At 37.6% G+C, this 18,200-nt stretch overlaps 2 protein-coding genes across 2 annotated transcripts; one reads left to right on the top strand and one right to left on the bottom strand.

Moving 5' to 3' along the window:
* Nucleotides 1-118: 118 nt before the first annotated feature.
* LOC113121253 (galectin-8-like) lies at nt 119-7,686 on the bottom strand. Its single transcript, XM_026291567.1, has 9 exons — nt 7,523-7,686; nt 7,242-7,330; nt 5,782-5,992; nt 4,765-4,893; nt 4,194-4,244; nt 3,961-3,987; nt 1,909-1,997; nt 1,624-1,789; nt 119-1,120 (listed from the first exon to the last, which is right to left on the bottom strand). The coding sequence occupies exons 1-9, from the start codon at nt 7,559-7,561 to the stop codon at nt 971-973; spliced, it is 951 nt and encodes a 316-aa protein (XP_026147352.1). The 5' UTR covers nt 7,562-7,686; the 3' UTR covers nt 119-970.
* A 230-nt stretch (nt 7,687-7,916) lies between these two features.
* Nucleotides 7,917-17,238, top strand: galca (galactosylceramidase a). Its single transcript, XM_026291564.1, has 17 exons — nt 7,917-8,360; nt 8,456-8,524; nt 8,623-8,686; nt 10,948-11,061; nt 11,169-11,308; nt 11,396-11,434; nt 11,502-11,629; nt 11,727-11,882; nt 11,968-12,092; nt 14,322-14,449; nt 14,540-14,629; nt 14,713-14,802; nt 14,899-15,043; nt 15,127-15,301; nt 15,402-15,565; nt 16,507-16,583; nt 16,660-17,238. Exons 1-17 carry the CDS (start codon nt 8,232-8,234, stop codon nt 16,801-16,803), a joined length of 1,977 nt encoding a protein of 658 aa, XP_026147349.1. The 5' UTR covers nt 7,917-8,231; the 3' UTR covers nt 16,804-17,238.
* Nucleotides 17,239-18,200: the final 962 nt, after the last annotated feature.

The following is an 18,200-nucleotide window of genomic DNA, read 5'->3' as shown; positions in this document are numbered from 1 at the left end:
ACTATTGCTTATTCTTAGTTCATGTCAACTAAAGTATTTTTGGAAACTGTGTTACCTTTCAATGTAATGTATATATGATAATAACTCACAAAACCCAACCATAATTATTAGACAATGTGAATTATATATTGCTCATTTTAATGCATTGATCAACAGACATCAGAGGAACAAAACACAAATAATATATATATATCACAAATTAAACCAGATAACTCTTAAAACTAGAAGTCTACTGGAATGTTGCTTAGTTCTGTCGCTACCTATAAATATAAACAAAGAAAAAAGTGCTTATCATTAGTGGTGAACGTGATTATTGATTTGATATTCCTATAAGGTGCAGGCCTTGCATTAGCAAGTCATTTGCTTGTCTGATGTAAACATTGCATCTCATGCAGAAAGGACATTGAATTGTTTTAAGGTTATTATAATCATTGTTGAGATGGTTTATGGATGGGTATGTTTTTCAGCCCTGTTTTTGCCCTAAGTGTCAAATTGAATCTGCTGCAAGATGTAATTTTCCAAATGCCTGGAATTAGCTTGGGATGATTGGGAAAACAAATGGCTAGACAGACAGCACAATTACTGTTGCACATCCATTAACATCCTGCCAGATGGTATTTTTGTCCGTCCCATCTGTTATGTCCAGGGTCTGAAGCAAATTTTGACCCATTGCAACCATGTTTAGTTTTCGTTCCACACAAGAAGTCATGGAGGCTCAGGTTCAAATCATCTCCAGATCTCCTCAAATAATAATCTGCAAATGGGGTTAATGTTAGTCATCATGGGTAACTTCTGCCTACCTATGCCATTCAGATCATACCTTATCAATATTATAATAAACTGAGGTTTAACAAGTTCAGAAAAATAGTTAAAATAGTTCAGATTTGCTTGCAGCTGCAGGAGTCTCGGGTTGATTGAATATACTTGGTTGGAGGAAACGCGTTGTGAATGGTCATCAAGCTGGAGCTGCTCACCAAATCTTCACATCCTTAAGCTCTAGATCTCCCACAATCTCGATCACATCCACACAGCTCAGATCCTGCGCACGGTGCTTGTAATTCAGCTGATGGAACCCGTTTACTGCCACTTTATACTCCTGAGCCTCACACAGGAAGATCATCTGCCATGGAAAACATGAGGTCAGAGGTCACAGCAGATACCGCTCGAGAACACTGCAAGAATGGATTAGATGCACATGCAGGAACTGATGAAATATTTCACCCAATCTTGTCCTCCAATCCTGAATCTTTAGAGAAACGCACTAAAACCAAGCCATCGTTCTCTAAAGTCAACATGAATCTGCATTTGTAAGCCATTTCACTTAATTGACATAGGCTGAGTTTTAATCAAAATATTTGAATGCTGCCAATTAAAATGGTTATTCTGGTCTCCACACCAGGTCTTACTAATTTGAATCAGTAAAAATTACGGAAACATCCACCAATAAAATAACCACTGGATGTTTTAAAAACATGATACGAAGTACATATAACAATGCTGTAACATACACTTCTATTACTGTAATTAATTACTATTTTACATTACAAATAATGGAATTAAGGAAATACGATTTCATGTTGACTTTACATTTCAACAAATGCTCTCATTTAGTGACAACTGTACCTCAAAGTATTGCCCGGGTGAAAATGGAAAGCTGTGGACGGAGGTCTCCTGATCCCCCCAACACCCAGACAGGAAAGAGTTTCTAACGATGGAAGCGGTTTTGAAACGAGTGTTTAAGTGAAAAGCAATATCCTCCGAGTTACTGATGCGCAGGTTTACAGCGAAACTGGGGGGATAAAAGAAGATACTGAAGACATCAATACATTATTAATACGGTTAAAAATGACAAAAAGCATTGTGTTTTATATATCTAGAATATTCCCGATGGTTGTTTTCTTCTCATACCTCTCTGGGGAACCAGAGATCTGCCCCTTCACCATAATCGAATCTCCTGGACTCAATCCTTTCACAAGTTTGCTCTTAAATGGAAGACTCTGGAATGAAAAAGAAACCCATCTGACAATGGTTTCAAATTCTGCACGACAGAGACAACAACCACAGTAATCATTCCCAGCTATGGTACTGCTATGCAGTAATTTAAGGCTGGTATACACTACGCATCTTTTTTAATTGGGACAGATTTGAAGCCACTAGGCATCAGACACTTACTGACTTTTTAAATGGTTACAAGGAAAATCTGGGCATTACACAATAAATGACTGAGGATCACACACTAACAGACTTTTCAAATCATTCCTGAAGAAAAAAAAAAAAAAGTGCAACTTGTTACTAGGAGATGCATGAAAAAAAAGAAAAAGAAAACAATGTTTGTTCAAAAATTGACTCAAAATCTCAAAGATACTTGAAATCCTCCAACTGGATGGAATCACAGGCTGTGTCTGAGCCAATCATACACAATGTCATTTTCTGTGAAATCTGTCAAGCTCCAACTGCCAAAAATTTACATCGACTCATCCAGATGGCAAATCGGGGCAAAAATCTGTGCAAAAGTTGTGAGGTGTATTCCAGCATTAATGTGCTCCGAATGCATCGCAATACAGCATGATTGCCACGGTGTTGCTGAGCCAGCTGTTAGGGTGTTAAAGGTGGCTCCCAGGGCATTGTTAGCTGCTTGTTAGTTGTCAGATAAGGATTTTATAATAAGTGAAGAAACCCAGAGAAACGATGTAACTAAGCCACTGATCAGATTACTTTATTTCAAAAGTAATTAGTTACATTACTAGTTACTGTACTTTTTCTGTGGCTGCCTCCAAGAAATCCCAACAACATAAATGCTCCTGATAAATATTTGTTATTAAAGCTGCGGTAGGGAACTTTTGACGCTCTAGCGGTTAATAAACAGAACTGCTTGCGTCTTGCGGAAGAACATCGTAGCCGGAACTACTTCTCTCTGTTTATGTCTATGAAGAATCACAAAGGTACTGATTTACTCCGCCGCGGTACCCCCGAAGCAATCTAAAATAGTCAGAATATAAACACTTATTATAGGTGCACCCTAGTGATTCAGGACAAGCAAAAACACGGTTTGGAAAATTGATTCATGGTGTACTCGCTTATTATGTTCATTTTTCTACATTTTGAACACAAACAAAGTTACGGACCGCAGCTCTGATTGGTTGTTTCTTACCGGGAGCAATGCATTTCTGCAAATGGCAATAGGACGACTGGGAGGAGCCAGAGGAGCTTGATTTTTTCACACATTATCTGTCTCATATTCTACTGTCAGGACATAATGACAGGTTTAACAAATATGTAAAAAATATATATTTACAAAAGTTACCTACTGCAGCTTTAAAGCATCAACATTCACAAAACACTGTTATTTTAACTAAAGCAAACACAGGCTTTTGCGTAAATGATATGTGTAACACGTTAAACTACTCTGTTACTAAAAAAATAATCAAATTACAGTAACGCGTTACTAAGAAATGTAGTACAAGACAAGACTTTCCTCTGCATAACACAAAAGAAGAAGGTTGGAAACCAATAGTTTCGATTACCATTGACTTCCAATGTATAGATAAAATAAACACTGAGATATATTCTTAAAATATCTTCTCTTATGTTCCACAGAAGAAATAAATCAGGGAGAGCAAGTGAAGACAGGATTTTGGTCTTACTTTATACTACTATGTACTTACACTATACACTCTTTCTTCTTGTAGTCTATACCTACAGGTCTCTAATCAGTGAGGTGCTTGCTGTAAAGACCTGATTTATGGGTCAAAGTGACCAAATAATGCCAATGTCCTGGTTTCGGTCCAGACTGTGAGGCACCCACGTCAATTTGATTGAACTTATTCTGTAATTGAGTTATCCAGCATTATCTGCAGTTTAAAGTAATGCTGCCACAAAAAAAGAAAACTGGTGTCGCATTTGAAAACAGTTGACCCATGTTTGCCCTTTAGGAAATTGTTCAGCCTAACATGTACTCACCATGTCACCTGACTCCGAAGTGACTGACTAGGAAACGAAAGAGGAGGCAATGATAGAATTAAACAGCTTTATCTATTTTACTGCAAAATATACATAAACATCAGTTTGCTAACAATATATATATATATAATTCTGAATGGTAAACATTTTGACCAGTACTGTATTTTTCATCTAGTCAATAATAGTATGCATATACTGAATATAGAAAAAGCTATCGCAGAATAGTCACTTACATAAGGCTGTGATCTTTTGCTTGCAACTGCATTTGAAGGCGTTTCGGAGCTCTAAAAAATATCAAATTAACACGTTTGTCTCACAAAATGCATATTAACAAAAATTAAAGCTGCAAGCAGCGATGAACGGGCCCTCGCACCCGGGCTCCCCGCCAGCGAGTGGCGTTAGTAAAAAGGTTAACGGTGAGAAATATGCATTTAAAGTCATAAATATGATTGGAATATATCAAAGTATATTACGTATATGTTCCAATCTTCCTGTTGCCAGCAGGTGGCGCTATCATTACTGGGCTGTGTTTCCCAAAAGCATCATCAGTTGATTGTACCTCCATTGGTTCTAATGGGTCTACAATGTACTTAAACTCTTCAGAAACACAGCCCTGATCATGTTCTGTAAACCTCTGACCTGTAAAACAATTGATCTCTACACATACCTTTCCTTTGTTGAAATGATTTATACATATATCTGTCATTCCATTAAAGTTTCAGTTTTCAGGCTACTTTTTACATTTAAATGCAAATCCAGTATCGTTCTTAACCTGTTTGAAACATTTAATAGATGAACCGTTACCTTGCTCACTGAACTGGGAATAAACCCAATGGCTTGAATCTGAACCTTGCCTGATATGGCCAGTGTGTCCACCTTCTTGAGCTCGATCCTGTGCCTGTACTCCAGCAGGTGAGAACCATTCACCGCCACCTGGAGGGAGTAAAACTATCTATATCTTACACCGTATAACAACAAGAAGCAGTATCTTATCAAATGATCGGAATTTGGAGGATCAACTGAAGTCAGTGTGTAATTTCTGCATCAAGAAACAGATTTGCAAACCTTTTTTTCTGAGCACTTGCTCTTGTGTGCATTTAATGGATAAACTCAGACAAACTCATGTGCATGTGCATTAAAAACACAGTGGGAAATGACTTCCTGACATCACAGATCTCACTAACATTTTGTTCTTTAAACTAAATCTATTTATCTTTAGTACCTACAGGGACAAATTGATGGACAAAATATAAGCTAATGGGAAACATTATATTTCAACACATCCTCAAGAAACACTGCACTGGCTCACAAACCTTTTACGCTCTCTAACAAAAGTATTGTGTTCCCCTGAGAGCTCACAAAAACACTGAAACCGATTTTCTTCTCCAAGCTCCAACACCAGTTTTGTTTTCGTATGCAAGAACGCAATTGTGCATCATATTTTGGAAACAAAATAATGGTCAAGACATGATTCAAGGAACAAAAGCATTAGGTACAAAAACAGCAGTTTTTCAAATGCATCTATTTCATCTGCAAAAAAAAACAAAAAACATAAATGAAATATCTGCTTGGATCTCTATACAATGAAGTGTTTTGTTTTCTTCGATTCCTCCCCTGACTGCAGCATGCTTACAGCATATTAAACTGAAATGATTTCAACATCCAAAAAATTACACACTTCACCTTTGACAAAAAAAACAAAAACATGCTTACATAAAGTCACTTATGTTGTATCATTTTAAGCAAGAGAATGAGATTAAAGTTGACAATGGTGATGGATGCTAGTAAACAAGAGCCAGACTGATAGAAGTGGTTTCTAACCTTGAACAGATCTTTCTGCACGAGTATGATGATCTCGAAGGCAGCTCCGTGTCTGAAGGGCATCAGGTAGTGTGTCTCCTCTTTGCCCCAGCGCTCCTTCTGCAGTGTGTTACAGGTGATGTAGGGAGAGCGCTTGAAGCGAGGGTTAAAGTGAAAGGCCACGTCTGCCCGAGGCTTCATGCTGCTCCCGCAGGTCAGGTCCACCTGAAATCTACAACACACGTTACAGTTTAGCATTGTCTGGACTGGATGAGGGACATATTTCAGTGTTTCTTTAACTTACACTAACACATTTCATCTTTATTGTTTTTGTTATGTGATTGCTAACCATCTTGCAATTTTTCACCATGCCTTCATACATTTTTATTTTTGCTAATTTTACTTTTAAAGGTTTAAGGCAGTTTGTTTGTCCTTTATCCATGAATGATCTAAACAAAGATGGAAATAAACTTATTTTATGTACTTGTGTGTGATTTTTTTTTTCACTTTTCGCAAAATGTTGACTGTCCCACAGTTGTTTTGCAATTTTCAACATGACCAACAATTTTAACAAGCATTTCACACAGAGAGACCACACTACTAAAGATGATCATGCTGGAGATGAGAAATCAGACATATATTGTATGAAGAAAATAAAACTTTGTTTGTTAATAATAATAATAATAATGATACATATTTTAATACATATCTTTAAATCATAAAAAAGTGGAAAGTTAATTAATATAAACATAATATTAATTAATTGTCTATATTTAAGATTCATAAAATGTTAGACATGAATTAGGCAAATGAAAAACTTTATTATAAAAGTGTTTAAATGTTGGTAAACATTATGTACAGAAAACATTTTTAAGAAATTTATAATTTGAGTTTTGAGAAAAATTATCAATTTGTTGTTTTCATCATGTTCCAAAAAAAGAAAAAGAAAAGAAAAGACAATTCTGGTGATGCATTTATGTGTACTGCAAAACACTGTAAGTAGACACTATTTTTATTACTACTAATGCATATGCCAATAGTGTTTTAAGGGTCAAGATTGCCCATAAAGAAAGTCTGGTGCTTCTATCATCTTTTAATTCTATTGATATCATATTTCCTGCTTGAGTGATTCCTGCATGTTTATGTAAGGCTGAAACTGGCTCGTTATTGAAATGAATTCTTCCGCTTCCCATGATCATGATCTCTTCCTTGAACCAACACTGAGTTGACTTGAGCCAAATAATGACACTATTGTCTTTTAAAGCTGCTTACAGTCTGTTTCCATAACTGATCCTGATCTTTTCCTGTTTATCTCCGTGCTTTGTTTGACTCAACTTGTATTGTTTAAAGCGCTATAGAAAAAAAAGGTGACTTGACCTCAGATGTTACAGCAATGTTACCTGTCTGGGGAACACGGTCACATTTTAAGGTGGAAATAATGATTCCAATATGAAAGCAAATCAATTGTGTTAATGGCTCACCTGTCTGCATCAGTGGGAACACTGCCCTGGATGAGCACCATCTCTCCAGGATGAAGTCCTCCCAGGATGGTACCAGCATAAGGAACCGTCTACGGGCAGAAAATAAAATCATGAGACACACTGACTTACAGGTCTACAAGATATAACTTCTTACGCTTTTAATCTCTGCGAAACAGATAAAGCATTAACGGAGAAACAGGTGAAGTCCTAATTAAACTTGTCAGTCTATGGACTAGGAGCACTGTCCCATTACCAAAAAGTGTAAGTAGAATAAATCTTACTGGATTCATTATTGTTTGTTTCGGGTTTCCGACAGACATATTGGCGGTGCTGTTCCTTAAGTCTTTTAATATGCTGTTATTACGAGTTAATCACCAGTTTAGGAAGAAAATAAGTACTTTCAAGTACTTTCACTTCCGCATGCGAGAATGACGAATTCAGTAACCAATCAATTCGCTTCATGAGCGCGACGCGTTCAGTGGCCAATCAAATTCGACATAAGCACGGCGCGTTCAGTTACAGCGACGCGTTCAGTGACCAATCACGTGCGACTTAAGTGCGATACGTTCAGTGGCCTGAAGAGTCGCGTAACTAGGGGCGGTCTCAGGGTGACACTTTGGCCAATCAGAGCGCTATGTATTTACTGACCTATCACGGCGCTATTTGTATAGTGACGTTTTGTACTGTTTTTCATTCGAAGATGGAAGTTATCTTTAGCAGGAATGAGAGAAATGCAGTGAATACGTAATAGAAATGTAATATTTGTACATTTTTGCATGCGTAGTTCTTGAATGAATGATATAACTTTTTACCCCTTGCATGTTTGTATAAAGAAGAGAGGATTTAATCATAGTGACAGATTAATACGTGTTTCACGTGAAGTTGAATCGGAGCACATGACGCGGAAGTAACGTTAACGTTATCTGCAAATTCTAAACATACCCATGACAAACTTTATCATCAGTCGTTCATACAAACACCCATCTGAACATGCTAACACACAATCTGCTGTTCACGATCTGCTGCTTGCTCGGGTGCTCTGCTGAGTTTTATGTCATAGATGATCGGTTTGGGTTAGGGAGAGAATATGATGGAATAGGTGGATTAAGTGGAGGAGGAGTAAGTTATGTTAACTTCTTCAATTTTAAAGTATACTGCATACTGTCAAAAGTTGTGTCGGTGGTTGGTGGTGACTAACTTGCTTGCGTTCACAGGCCACTTCAAGACTTCTCGTCAACTATGAAGAACCGTATCGGAGTCAGATATTGGATTTCTTGTTCAAGGTATTGGGTCACATGAGTTTAAGATGTGTGGCGTTTAATTATGGACATGCGTTGAATAAGCGGATGTGTTGTTATAATGTGGCTTTGGTTTTATTTAGCCCAACTTCGGAGCTTCATTGCACATCCTAAAAGTAGAAATAGGAGGCGATTCTCAAACCACAGGTAATGCGAAGTGACTTTGTTTGTTTCTCTTTCTTTTCTGCGTCTGTCTATATTGTCTGCATCTATTCATATATTTACTAATACATTCAAACGCAGTTAATACATTCAATACACCCTTCTAAGATGTTTCTGAGTTAATAACATTTAATTCAGATAAAGTAAAAAAAATAAAAAAATCTCATTCAAAGAAATCCTTACCAAAATAAATATATGCCTGAAAAGATTACGTAGTATTTCATAGAAAACAATAGTTTAACAAAACCTGTTCACTGGTTATTTAAAAAACATGATTTTCTGGAATCAAGAGTCACATGGTGTGAGTCATGCGATAAACACATCTTAAGACACAGGAAGAGATATTGTAAAGATGGCCTCTTCAATCCCAAGAAATGTCTAATTTATTTTACCTTTTAATGAAAAGGCAAGGTTAATTCAGATTGTAAAATTGTATGTGATGTGACTCCCCAAAAACCTCAAATGAAATAATAATGAATAATTGTAAAATCATTGTTTTACTTAAAAATGTGAAGAAAAAAAATTTATGTGTACACTTTTTAGAAGTGTCTGTTTACAGGAAGTGCAAATAGCATTGTGGGCAAAGGCGTTTTACATAAACTCCACCATTGTTTAGCTGAGCCAAGCAAACTCACAAAAGAAGCCCATCCTGTAACAGGAGCAGGAGAGAAAATGAAAACATTATTCCAAAAATGGGAAAACAACATGTGCATAAACATTCAAAACTGTGTTCTGTCTCAGAACTTCAAGGATTCTTTACAGATAAGCAGGTTCAGTATGGTTAGGGTTAGGAGTTTCATAAATTTTATTTTTTCACAAAAAATACCCTCTGCTTTACCTATGAATTATTTCCCCATATTAATATTCATGCCGACATTGATTAAATTACTTGAGGTCGCAAGTCTCTAAATGTGGTCTTCTAGTAGGCGGTCTGCCAGTTGCTTTGCCACATTATCTTAATGTATCCGGTGGTGGACCATTGGTAGTAGCCAATCATTTGCATAAAGTTGAGCTCTGTGCAAATATGGAACATTGCCAACAATAGCTGATCCTCATGTTCCAGGAGATTGCCAACTCATAGAGAAAACAAAAAAGCTTTCAGCGTGCTTTCATAGTGAATCACTGGCAGTGTCAACCCATTTTTACAGCAACCCCTCACTGCAGAACACAAGATCCAGGGGGCGTGGTTGGATACACATATAGGGGGTGGAGATTGGTAGGGTTAGGGGTGGAGTTGGGTGGGTTTAGGGATCGGGGTGAAGACGGGAAGGTTTAGGGGTGGAGTTGGGTGGGTTTAGGGATCGTGGGTGAAGACGGGAAGGTTTAGGGGTCGGGGTGAAGACGGGAAGGTTTAGGGGTGGAGTTGGGTGGGTTTAGGGATTGGGCTGAAGACGGGAAGGTTTAGGGGTGGAGTTGGGTAGGTTTAGGGATCGTGGGTGAAGACGGGAAGGTTTAGGAGTGGAGTTGGGTGGGTTTAGGGATCGGGGTGAAGACGGGAAGGTTTAGGGGTGGAGTTGGGTGGGTTTAGGGGTCGGGGTGAAGACGGGAAGGTTTAGGGGTGGAGTTGGGTGGGTTTAGGGGTAGAATTGGGTTGGTTTTAGGGATCAGGGGTTGGAGATGGGTAGGTTTAGAGGTGCAGTTGGGGGCTTTTGCGATCAGGGGTGGACACAGGTAGGTTTAAGGATCAAGGGGTAGAGACGAATAGGTTTAGGGGTGGAGATGGGTGGGTTTAGTGATCAGGGGTAGAGACAGGTAGGTTTATGGGTGGAGATGGGTGGGTTTAGGGATCAGGAGTAGAGACAGGTAGGTTTATGGGTGGAGATGGGTGGGTTTAGGAATCGGGGGTGGAAACTGGTAGGTTTAGGTGTGGAAATGGGTGGGTTTAGCGATCAGGAGTGGAGATGGGTAAGTTTAAGTATATGTAAGGTGGAAGGGGTGGAAGGAGTTGAATCCGGATACATCCACGCTCCCTGGAACTCGGGTTCTGCAGTGAGGTCTTTCTCCATTTGTATAGCAGTGTGGGAGTTATTAATGTAAAATAAAACATTAAAATAGAAAAATACAAACAAATATAATGTAAACAAAAAAGAATTCTATTTAAATTTAAAACATTTTAGACCAGTTTTAAAGTGACCAGTCTAAGCAATTTATATTTACCAGAAACAATATGTATTAACTATGCAACGTATGAACAAAATTTGGGTTGCTACTGGTTACTAAAGGATATTTACTTGAATTTTTAACAGATGGCACAGAACCCTCTCACATGCACAGTAAGGATGATCACAATTTTTTCCGTGGATATGAGTGGTGGCTTATGAAAGAAGCCAAGAAGAGAAATCCAGACATCAAGCTGATTGGTAATTGGTTTGTTCCACAGTCCATTTGCCATTTATATATTGAATGACAGAAATAATCTAGAGATGATGACAGATATTTGGCTTGATTCAAAGCTTTGATTTTGAAGGTCTTCCCTGGGCATTTCCAGGATGGGTTGGAGTTGGCACCCAATGGCCTTACTTCTTTCCAAATGTTACTGCTGACTATGTTGTTACATGGATCTCTGGAGCAAAGCAACATCATAACCTTGACATTGATTATATTGGAGTATGTATGCACTAGTTAATAGTGCAAATAATTATGATGTTTAAGAGGGAAACTTTATTTGAACTTCTCTTTTTCATTTTTTTTCAGATATGGAATGAAAGAAAATATGATCCAGTATACATTAAGGTAAATTAGTTAATTCTGTAATCTTCATTTTAAACAGCTAACTAGATTAGATCTGTCCTTTATCTAGGTGCTGAGAGAAACTTTGGACAGAGTTGGTTATACAAATGTTGGCATCATTGCTGCAGATGGAGACTGGTCCATCGCAGCAGCCATGCTGGACGATCCATATCTGAATGATGCTGTTCAGGTGATAGGGTGAGCAATTTGCTTTCTTTTGCCCTTAAAAAACCCATATAATTAACCAATTCGCTGTGTGAAATAAAGTATAGTTAAGAGTTTAAAGTCTTTACAGTGTCCACTACCCAGGCACCAAAACAGTGAAAGAAGCTCTGTTTACGGAGAAGAAGCTTTGGTCGTCTGAAGATTACAGCACCTTCAATGATGACATCGGCGCAGGATGCTGGGCTCGTATCTTAAACCAGAACTACGTGAACGGCAGAATGACCTCGTGAGCTGTTTACAGACACCTGTCACTTTCTCTGCAATATACATCCTTACGCTAATGTGCTCATAGTAGGACTGCTTTCTTTTAGGACTATATCCTGGAATTTGATAGCAAGTTACTATGAGAATCTGTCCTTTGGTGGAGATGGCCTGATGACAGCTGATGAGCCCTGGAGTGGACATTATGTAGTGGAGTCTCCAATATGGATGACCGGTAACGTGTTCCTAACAGTCTGGCCAGTTTTGGGAGATGGTCCTCACTGCAGAACACAAGATCCTCCCACCTTTCATATACATAAACCTACCCATCTCCACCACCAGATCCCTAAACCCACCCATCTCCCAGAGCTCCCCCTATAAATCCACCAGTCTCCACCCGTAGATATGGATCCAACCGCTCCCCCTGGATCTTGTGTTCTGCAGTAAGGGGCTACCGAGTTTTTCAGTCCATCTTTCAAAGCTTCTACTTCAATTTTATATTTTCTTTTTTCTGAATTGCCCTACTGTTTGCAGATTATGTTAAGATCATGCTTGGCAAAAAGTAAAATTTTTCTTGATGTACCAATTACCAGGTATATTACCAATTTTTCGGCATCTAAATTACTGCCTCTTGCCATCTTTTCCAATTATAATATACAGTAGATATACAGTATGAATTAAGCAGAAATAGACTTTTATTAATTTCTTCATACATTTTAAAGGAATAATTCACCCTGAAAGGAATATTCTGTCACTATTTACTCACCCTCATTTCATTCCAGATAACAGATTGACTTTGTCTTCAAAACACAAATGAAAAAGTTATTATTGAAACAAGGAATCTTATTGATATTTCTTTCCCTTCATTTAAAGTCCATTCTTTATGATTTAAGCGGTTTAATACAACTAGCCTTCTCGAGTTAAATTAAATTTAGGGTTTTATTCACTAATAAAGATTCATCAATGCATACACAGTGTTCCAAATTATTATCCAAGTGACATATCAATAGGATTTCGGTACAGTACAGAGTCCGATTTTAGTTTGTGGTGTTTTTCACATCATTTCAGGTTACTGGTATCAATCTCAGACTGGTTTGGTCAATATTGCCAGGTCTTCTTATGTAAATGGAAACCCTACTTAAAAGTGGTTGTTCCACATTATTAAGCAAGTCCCAGTTCTCATGAAATATGGTGAGGAAGAAAGATCTTTCTGAAGATGAATAGAATGAAAAATCCAATGTCTTGCAAAAGGCATCAAAACAAACAATATTTTGCTAAAAGCAAATATAGATTATCGAACTGTCAAAAGATTTGTGACTGACTTAGAGCACAGAAGCTCACAAAGAGAAACCTGCACAGTGGCTGTAGAAATACATTTTGAAACCGTTTAGCACCACGGTATTTATGCAGCATGAGATGTGTGTTAGTGTGTTATCCTGCATGAAAATCTTTTATTTCCGAGAACAGTATTCTTCATTTTATACCACAGCAGAAAATGGTCAGTTATGAACTCCACATATCTTGCAGAAGTCATTTTGATGCCCTAAAATGACCTTACATCTTACGTCCCAACCATCACCCACCGCCTCTTGCTGATGTTGCAGTATCGTTGGAATAAGATGGCCATTCATCAACTATTACAAATCCATTTATTCTGACCATCCGTTGTACTGAAGTAAGTGAATAAAACTATTTAAAAACAAGTCTTCATGTGTTTCTACAGTCACTGTGCAGGTTTCTCTTTACACACAACTGCCAGTCTGCATGGAGAGGATCTTGAGACTCCAGTGGCTTCAAACACCTGTCTGCTGCTCAGCAGTGGCTTTTTAACAGCTGGCATTACAATACAGTTCATTTGTTTGACAGAAACTTTTCTTAAAATAATCTTCATCTGACCAAGATCTTGTTGTGTGCTGTAAGTCGCTCACAAATCTTTTGACGATTCAATAATTTCTATTTGCTTTTAGCAAAATATTATTTTGAAGCATTTTGCAAGACATTGCATTGTTTCATACTTTTCATCTTCAGAAAGATCTTTCTTCCTCACCATATTTCATGAAAACTGTTACTTGCTTAATAATGTGGAACAACAACTTTTAAGTAAGGTACTTAAGGTAAATTTACTTAAGAAGACCTGGCAAACTATTGACCAAAGTCTGAGATTGGTACCAGTAACCTGAAATGATGTGAAAAACACCACAAACAAAAACCGGACTCTTTATCGTACTAAAATCCTATTGATGTGTCACTTGCAAAATAATTTGGAACACTGTGTACATCAAGCACATTAAATATGTTAAATGGAACGTCAGCCACACACGCTTGATGTGAGAACAAACCTCATTGGTTCTCACGTGTCAAGCTACAGTAGCATGTTGGAATGAGAATGGTTGTTGTAGCCAATGAGCGAATGAATGCTAGTTATTTCATGGGCGTTGATAAATTGTATTTCTTTTTCTTGTAGCACACACTACTCAGTTTACACAGCCAGGCTGGTTTTATCTGCAGACTGTAGGGAATCTCACCCACGGGGGAAGTTATGTTGCTTTAACGGACCGTAAAGGGAACCTCACAGTTGTTATTCAAACCATGGTGGGTGTCTTGTGAATGTCACAAGTTTAAGTGAATCATTGATTTTGATCTCTGCAGACTATGAACACTCCTTCCTTCCTTTTTTTATAGACACACAGTCACTCTCAATGCATTCGGCCTCCTCTGCCGCACTTTGACGTCTCCCCTCAGAAAGCCACATTTCAGCTCAAAGGTTCTTTTGTAAGTGCAGTTCTTTCTGTACTTGCTATTCCTTAACCTTAAGGATTAATATTATCTTGCTTGTGAATTTATCTCTTTTCCAGGCACATCTCACTGACCTTCAAGTGTGGTACTCAAAATTGAATTTTGAGACCAAAAATTCCACACTGTTTCAGCGGGGCAGTCCTATTAAGGTACAGTATATTTCAATCAGTTCATATTCCATATTTCTAGTCTGTACACACTGTGGAATGAATAGGCAGTAAAGGAACCTTCCCATCTCCACACAGGTCTATAATGGTTCGTTCACTTTAAAACTAGATGTCGATGAGGTTTACACAATCACAACAGTCAACACTGGACAAAAAGGCGCCTACCCAGAGCCCCCCAAGTCCCAGCCATTTCCCAAAAATTACTCTGATGACTTCACTATCGGTAATGGATATTAGTGTCAACCGGAAACTATCGGAAGCACTGACTCGAATGATGTTCACAAGGGCATTTCTTCTCATTCTCAGATAACCCTCCGTTCTCTGAGGCCCCGTATTTTGCTGATCAAACCGGTGTGTTTGAGTACTTCAGAAATGGCACTGGTTTGCATGCCTTTACCTTACGACAGGTGGTCACCGAACGGCCGGTCACCTGGGCTAGAGACGCCGACCAGACCATCAGCATCATAGGAGACCACAGCTGGTAGCAATATATTGGAAAACATACATTTTAAGAGATGTTTTAATCAATACTTACAGTAAATTATTTTCTGTCTCACAATTAATCACGTGTAAAAAACTAGGACCGACCTCAGTGTGTCCTGTGACGTCCTAATCGAAACCCCCGTCACTGGAGGCGTGTTCCTGGCGGCCCGGGTTGATCAAGGTGGAGAGTCCGTCAGAGAAGCGAAGGGGGTCTTTTATTGGATTTATGCAAATGGAACCTACAAAGTGACAAATGATATAGGTAACCATTTTATATATATATTTTTAAACAATTTGTTCATGTTTCATTAAATGTGACCCTGGACCACAAAAACTTGAGTCTTGGGGTGTATTTGTTGCAATAGCCAAAAAAAAAAACATTGTATGGGTCAAAATTATCGATTTTGTCATTTATGCCAAAAATCATTAGGATATTAAGTAAAGATTGTGTTCCATGAAGATATTTTGTAAATTTCCTACTGTAAATATCTCAAAACTTTATTTTTTATTAGTAATATGCATTGCTAAGAATTTGTTTGGACATCTTCAAAGGCGATTTTCTCAGTATTTCGATTTTTTGCACCCTCAGATTCCAGATTTTCAAATAGTTGAAACTCAAATGTTGTCGGATCCTAATAGAGGCTAATTTATTCAGTTGTCAGATTACGTATACATCTAATTTTTGAAAAATGTACAATTAAGAAGTTTTCTGATCCAGGGTCACATACCATTATAAACGAAATGTATGCCAAATTTGTATACTTTAGAGGTTAAAACCAAAATATCAGACATAAACTAGATCAGGGGTCCCCAAACCTGATCCTTGAGGGCCCGGGTCCAGCACTACTGCATGGAAGTTTCAAGTACACCTAGTAAGAGCTTTATTAGCTAGTTCAGGTGTGTTTCATTGGAGTTGGAGCTAAACTCTGCATGCCCACCAGGACCGTGTCAATTTTACAGTAGTCAGGCATTTTAGTTATAAAATAAGTTGCTTTGTACGTTCAAACTAAACCTGGCCAGGATGGAGTTTGTTTTGCTGCTTTGAAACTACTCGCCAGCTATTAGATTGGACCTGCTTTTGGACCGTGTGATAGTTGTGGGCTGGGGATTTACAGGGATATGGGATGTTCTTTTCTATCTGATTCCAGTCTTTTAGTACATACCTCAATGAACTATTATGACAAATCTTTTTTCATGTTAAAGGTGGACACAGAGTTCTTGCTGAAGGACTGTCAGGAACGAGGGAAGGTATATGGTATACCTTAACCCTTAGAGTCAAGGTAACACATACATTAAATGGCATCTTTTTAACTCTCAGTTGTCTTTGGTTTTAAATGGGCATGTTTTGGTCTGCAGGGATATTTGGCCTCGGGGATGCTGAATGGCTATCCGCTGTGGAAGAACGCTGTTGTTCATGAACCCAAGAATGGCTGGACTGCACTAGGAACTCTCTCTTATGAATACGCACAGTTTGATAATTTTAAATTGAATGCCGAATAATTTATGCCTTTCAACCGTTTCATAATGTCTTTTTTTAATGCAAAAAAACATACTGTGATGGATGTTTTATTTTAATTTGATGATTGGTCTTTTTACTGTTTTTTTACTTTCTCTTTGGGGTTTATGATTAAGGAGTGTAAGTCTGAAATGTTTATCTTCTTCCAAAAGGGATGCTTTATGCCAATTACTGTAACTGGGCTGTTTGTGAAAGAAAAAAATGAAGGACAAACTACCAGTTTGGACATATTTGATGGAGTTAATGTTTTATATGAAATTGTTTAATAATAAACCGAGTTCAAATTGTGGGAAATAATGAATGAATAGAAATGACTCCTTCAGTACTGTTTTAGTGCATAGAGACATCAATGTTATAGATGATTTTTCAAAAAGTATCTTCAACCTAACACTGAAAATATCATGCATAACAAAAAAAAACACTGATTCTTAATGATCTTTAAACATAAATAAGCATTTATCAAATAACAAACACATACCTGCTGAGTGCTGACTTCTCTATTTGTGAAATAACAGCTTACTTGCATTACTCTTTCCAATGCTCGGATATGTGAATTAAAGCTGATAATAGAAATAAGATGCACTGCTGACACTGGGAATACATTTTAATGATGTAAAATATCACTGAAATGTATTTTTAGACTCCAGTCCTGGTTGTTCCTCACCAAATGAATCGCTCTGGATGATATATTCAGGCTTGCAAGAACTGTCCGATTCAGAAATTACACTTTGTTAATGGATCAGTGGATGTAAAGTACACCAAGAAACTAGTTTACTTGCATTACTCTTAAAAGTTAAAGCTGGCTACTTATTTCGTAATATCAGGATTGCAGTATGCATGGGCGAGAACATCTTCCACTTCTTCTTTGAAGTACTGAAATACTATATCCGAGAGCAGCTTGATTGTCGGTATGAATTTAAAATAAAATGTAAAGAAATGAAAATTTGCTGAAAACACCCTCAGGTGATCCATGATGTAGATGAGTTTGTTTCCTCATCAAAACAGATTTTCAGAAGCTAATTAAATCACTAGCTCACTAACGGACCCTCTGCGATGAATGGGTGCCGTCAGACTGAGAGTCCAAATAGTTGATAAAAACACCACAATAATCCACAAGTAATACACACAACTCAAATCTATCAATTAACATCTTCTGAAGAAAAATCTGCCTGTTTGTACTAAACAAATCCACAATTAAGATTCTTTTAGACAAAAATACAATCTCTCTTTCCATAATGTTGCTTTCTCCAGTGAATAAGTTGAATCGGGAGAACAATATGCTCAAATCAAGCACCATTTACATGCAAACACAGTCCAAAATAGTTCCAAACAAATATATATATATATATATATATATATATATATATATGAATTTAGATGT

The sequence above is a fragment of the Carassius auratus genome, chromosome 20, assembly GCF_003368295.1.
Source record: "Carassius auratus strain Wakin chromosome 20, ASM336829v1, whole genome shotgun sequence".
NCBI classification, from domain to species: Eukaryota; Metazoa; Chordata; class Actinopteri; order Cypriniformes; family Cyprinidae; genus Carassius; species Carassius auratus.
The sequence above is the reverse complement of the archived record's forward strand: the minus strand, read 5'-3'. Positions and strand labels throughout refer to the sequence as shown.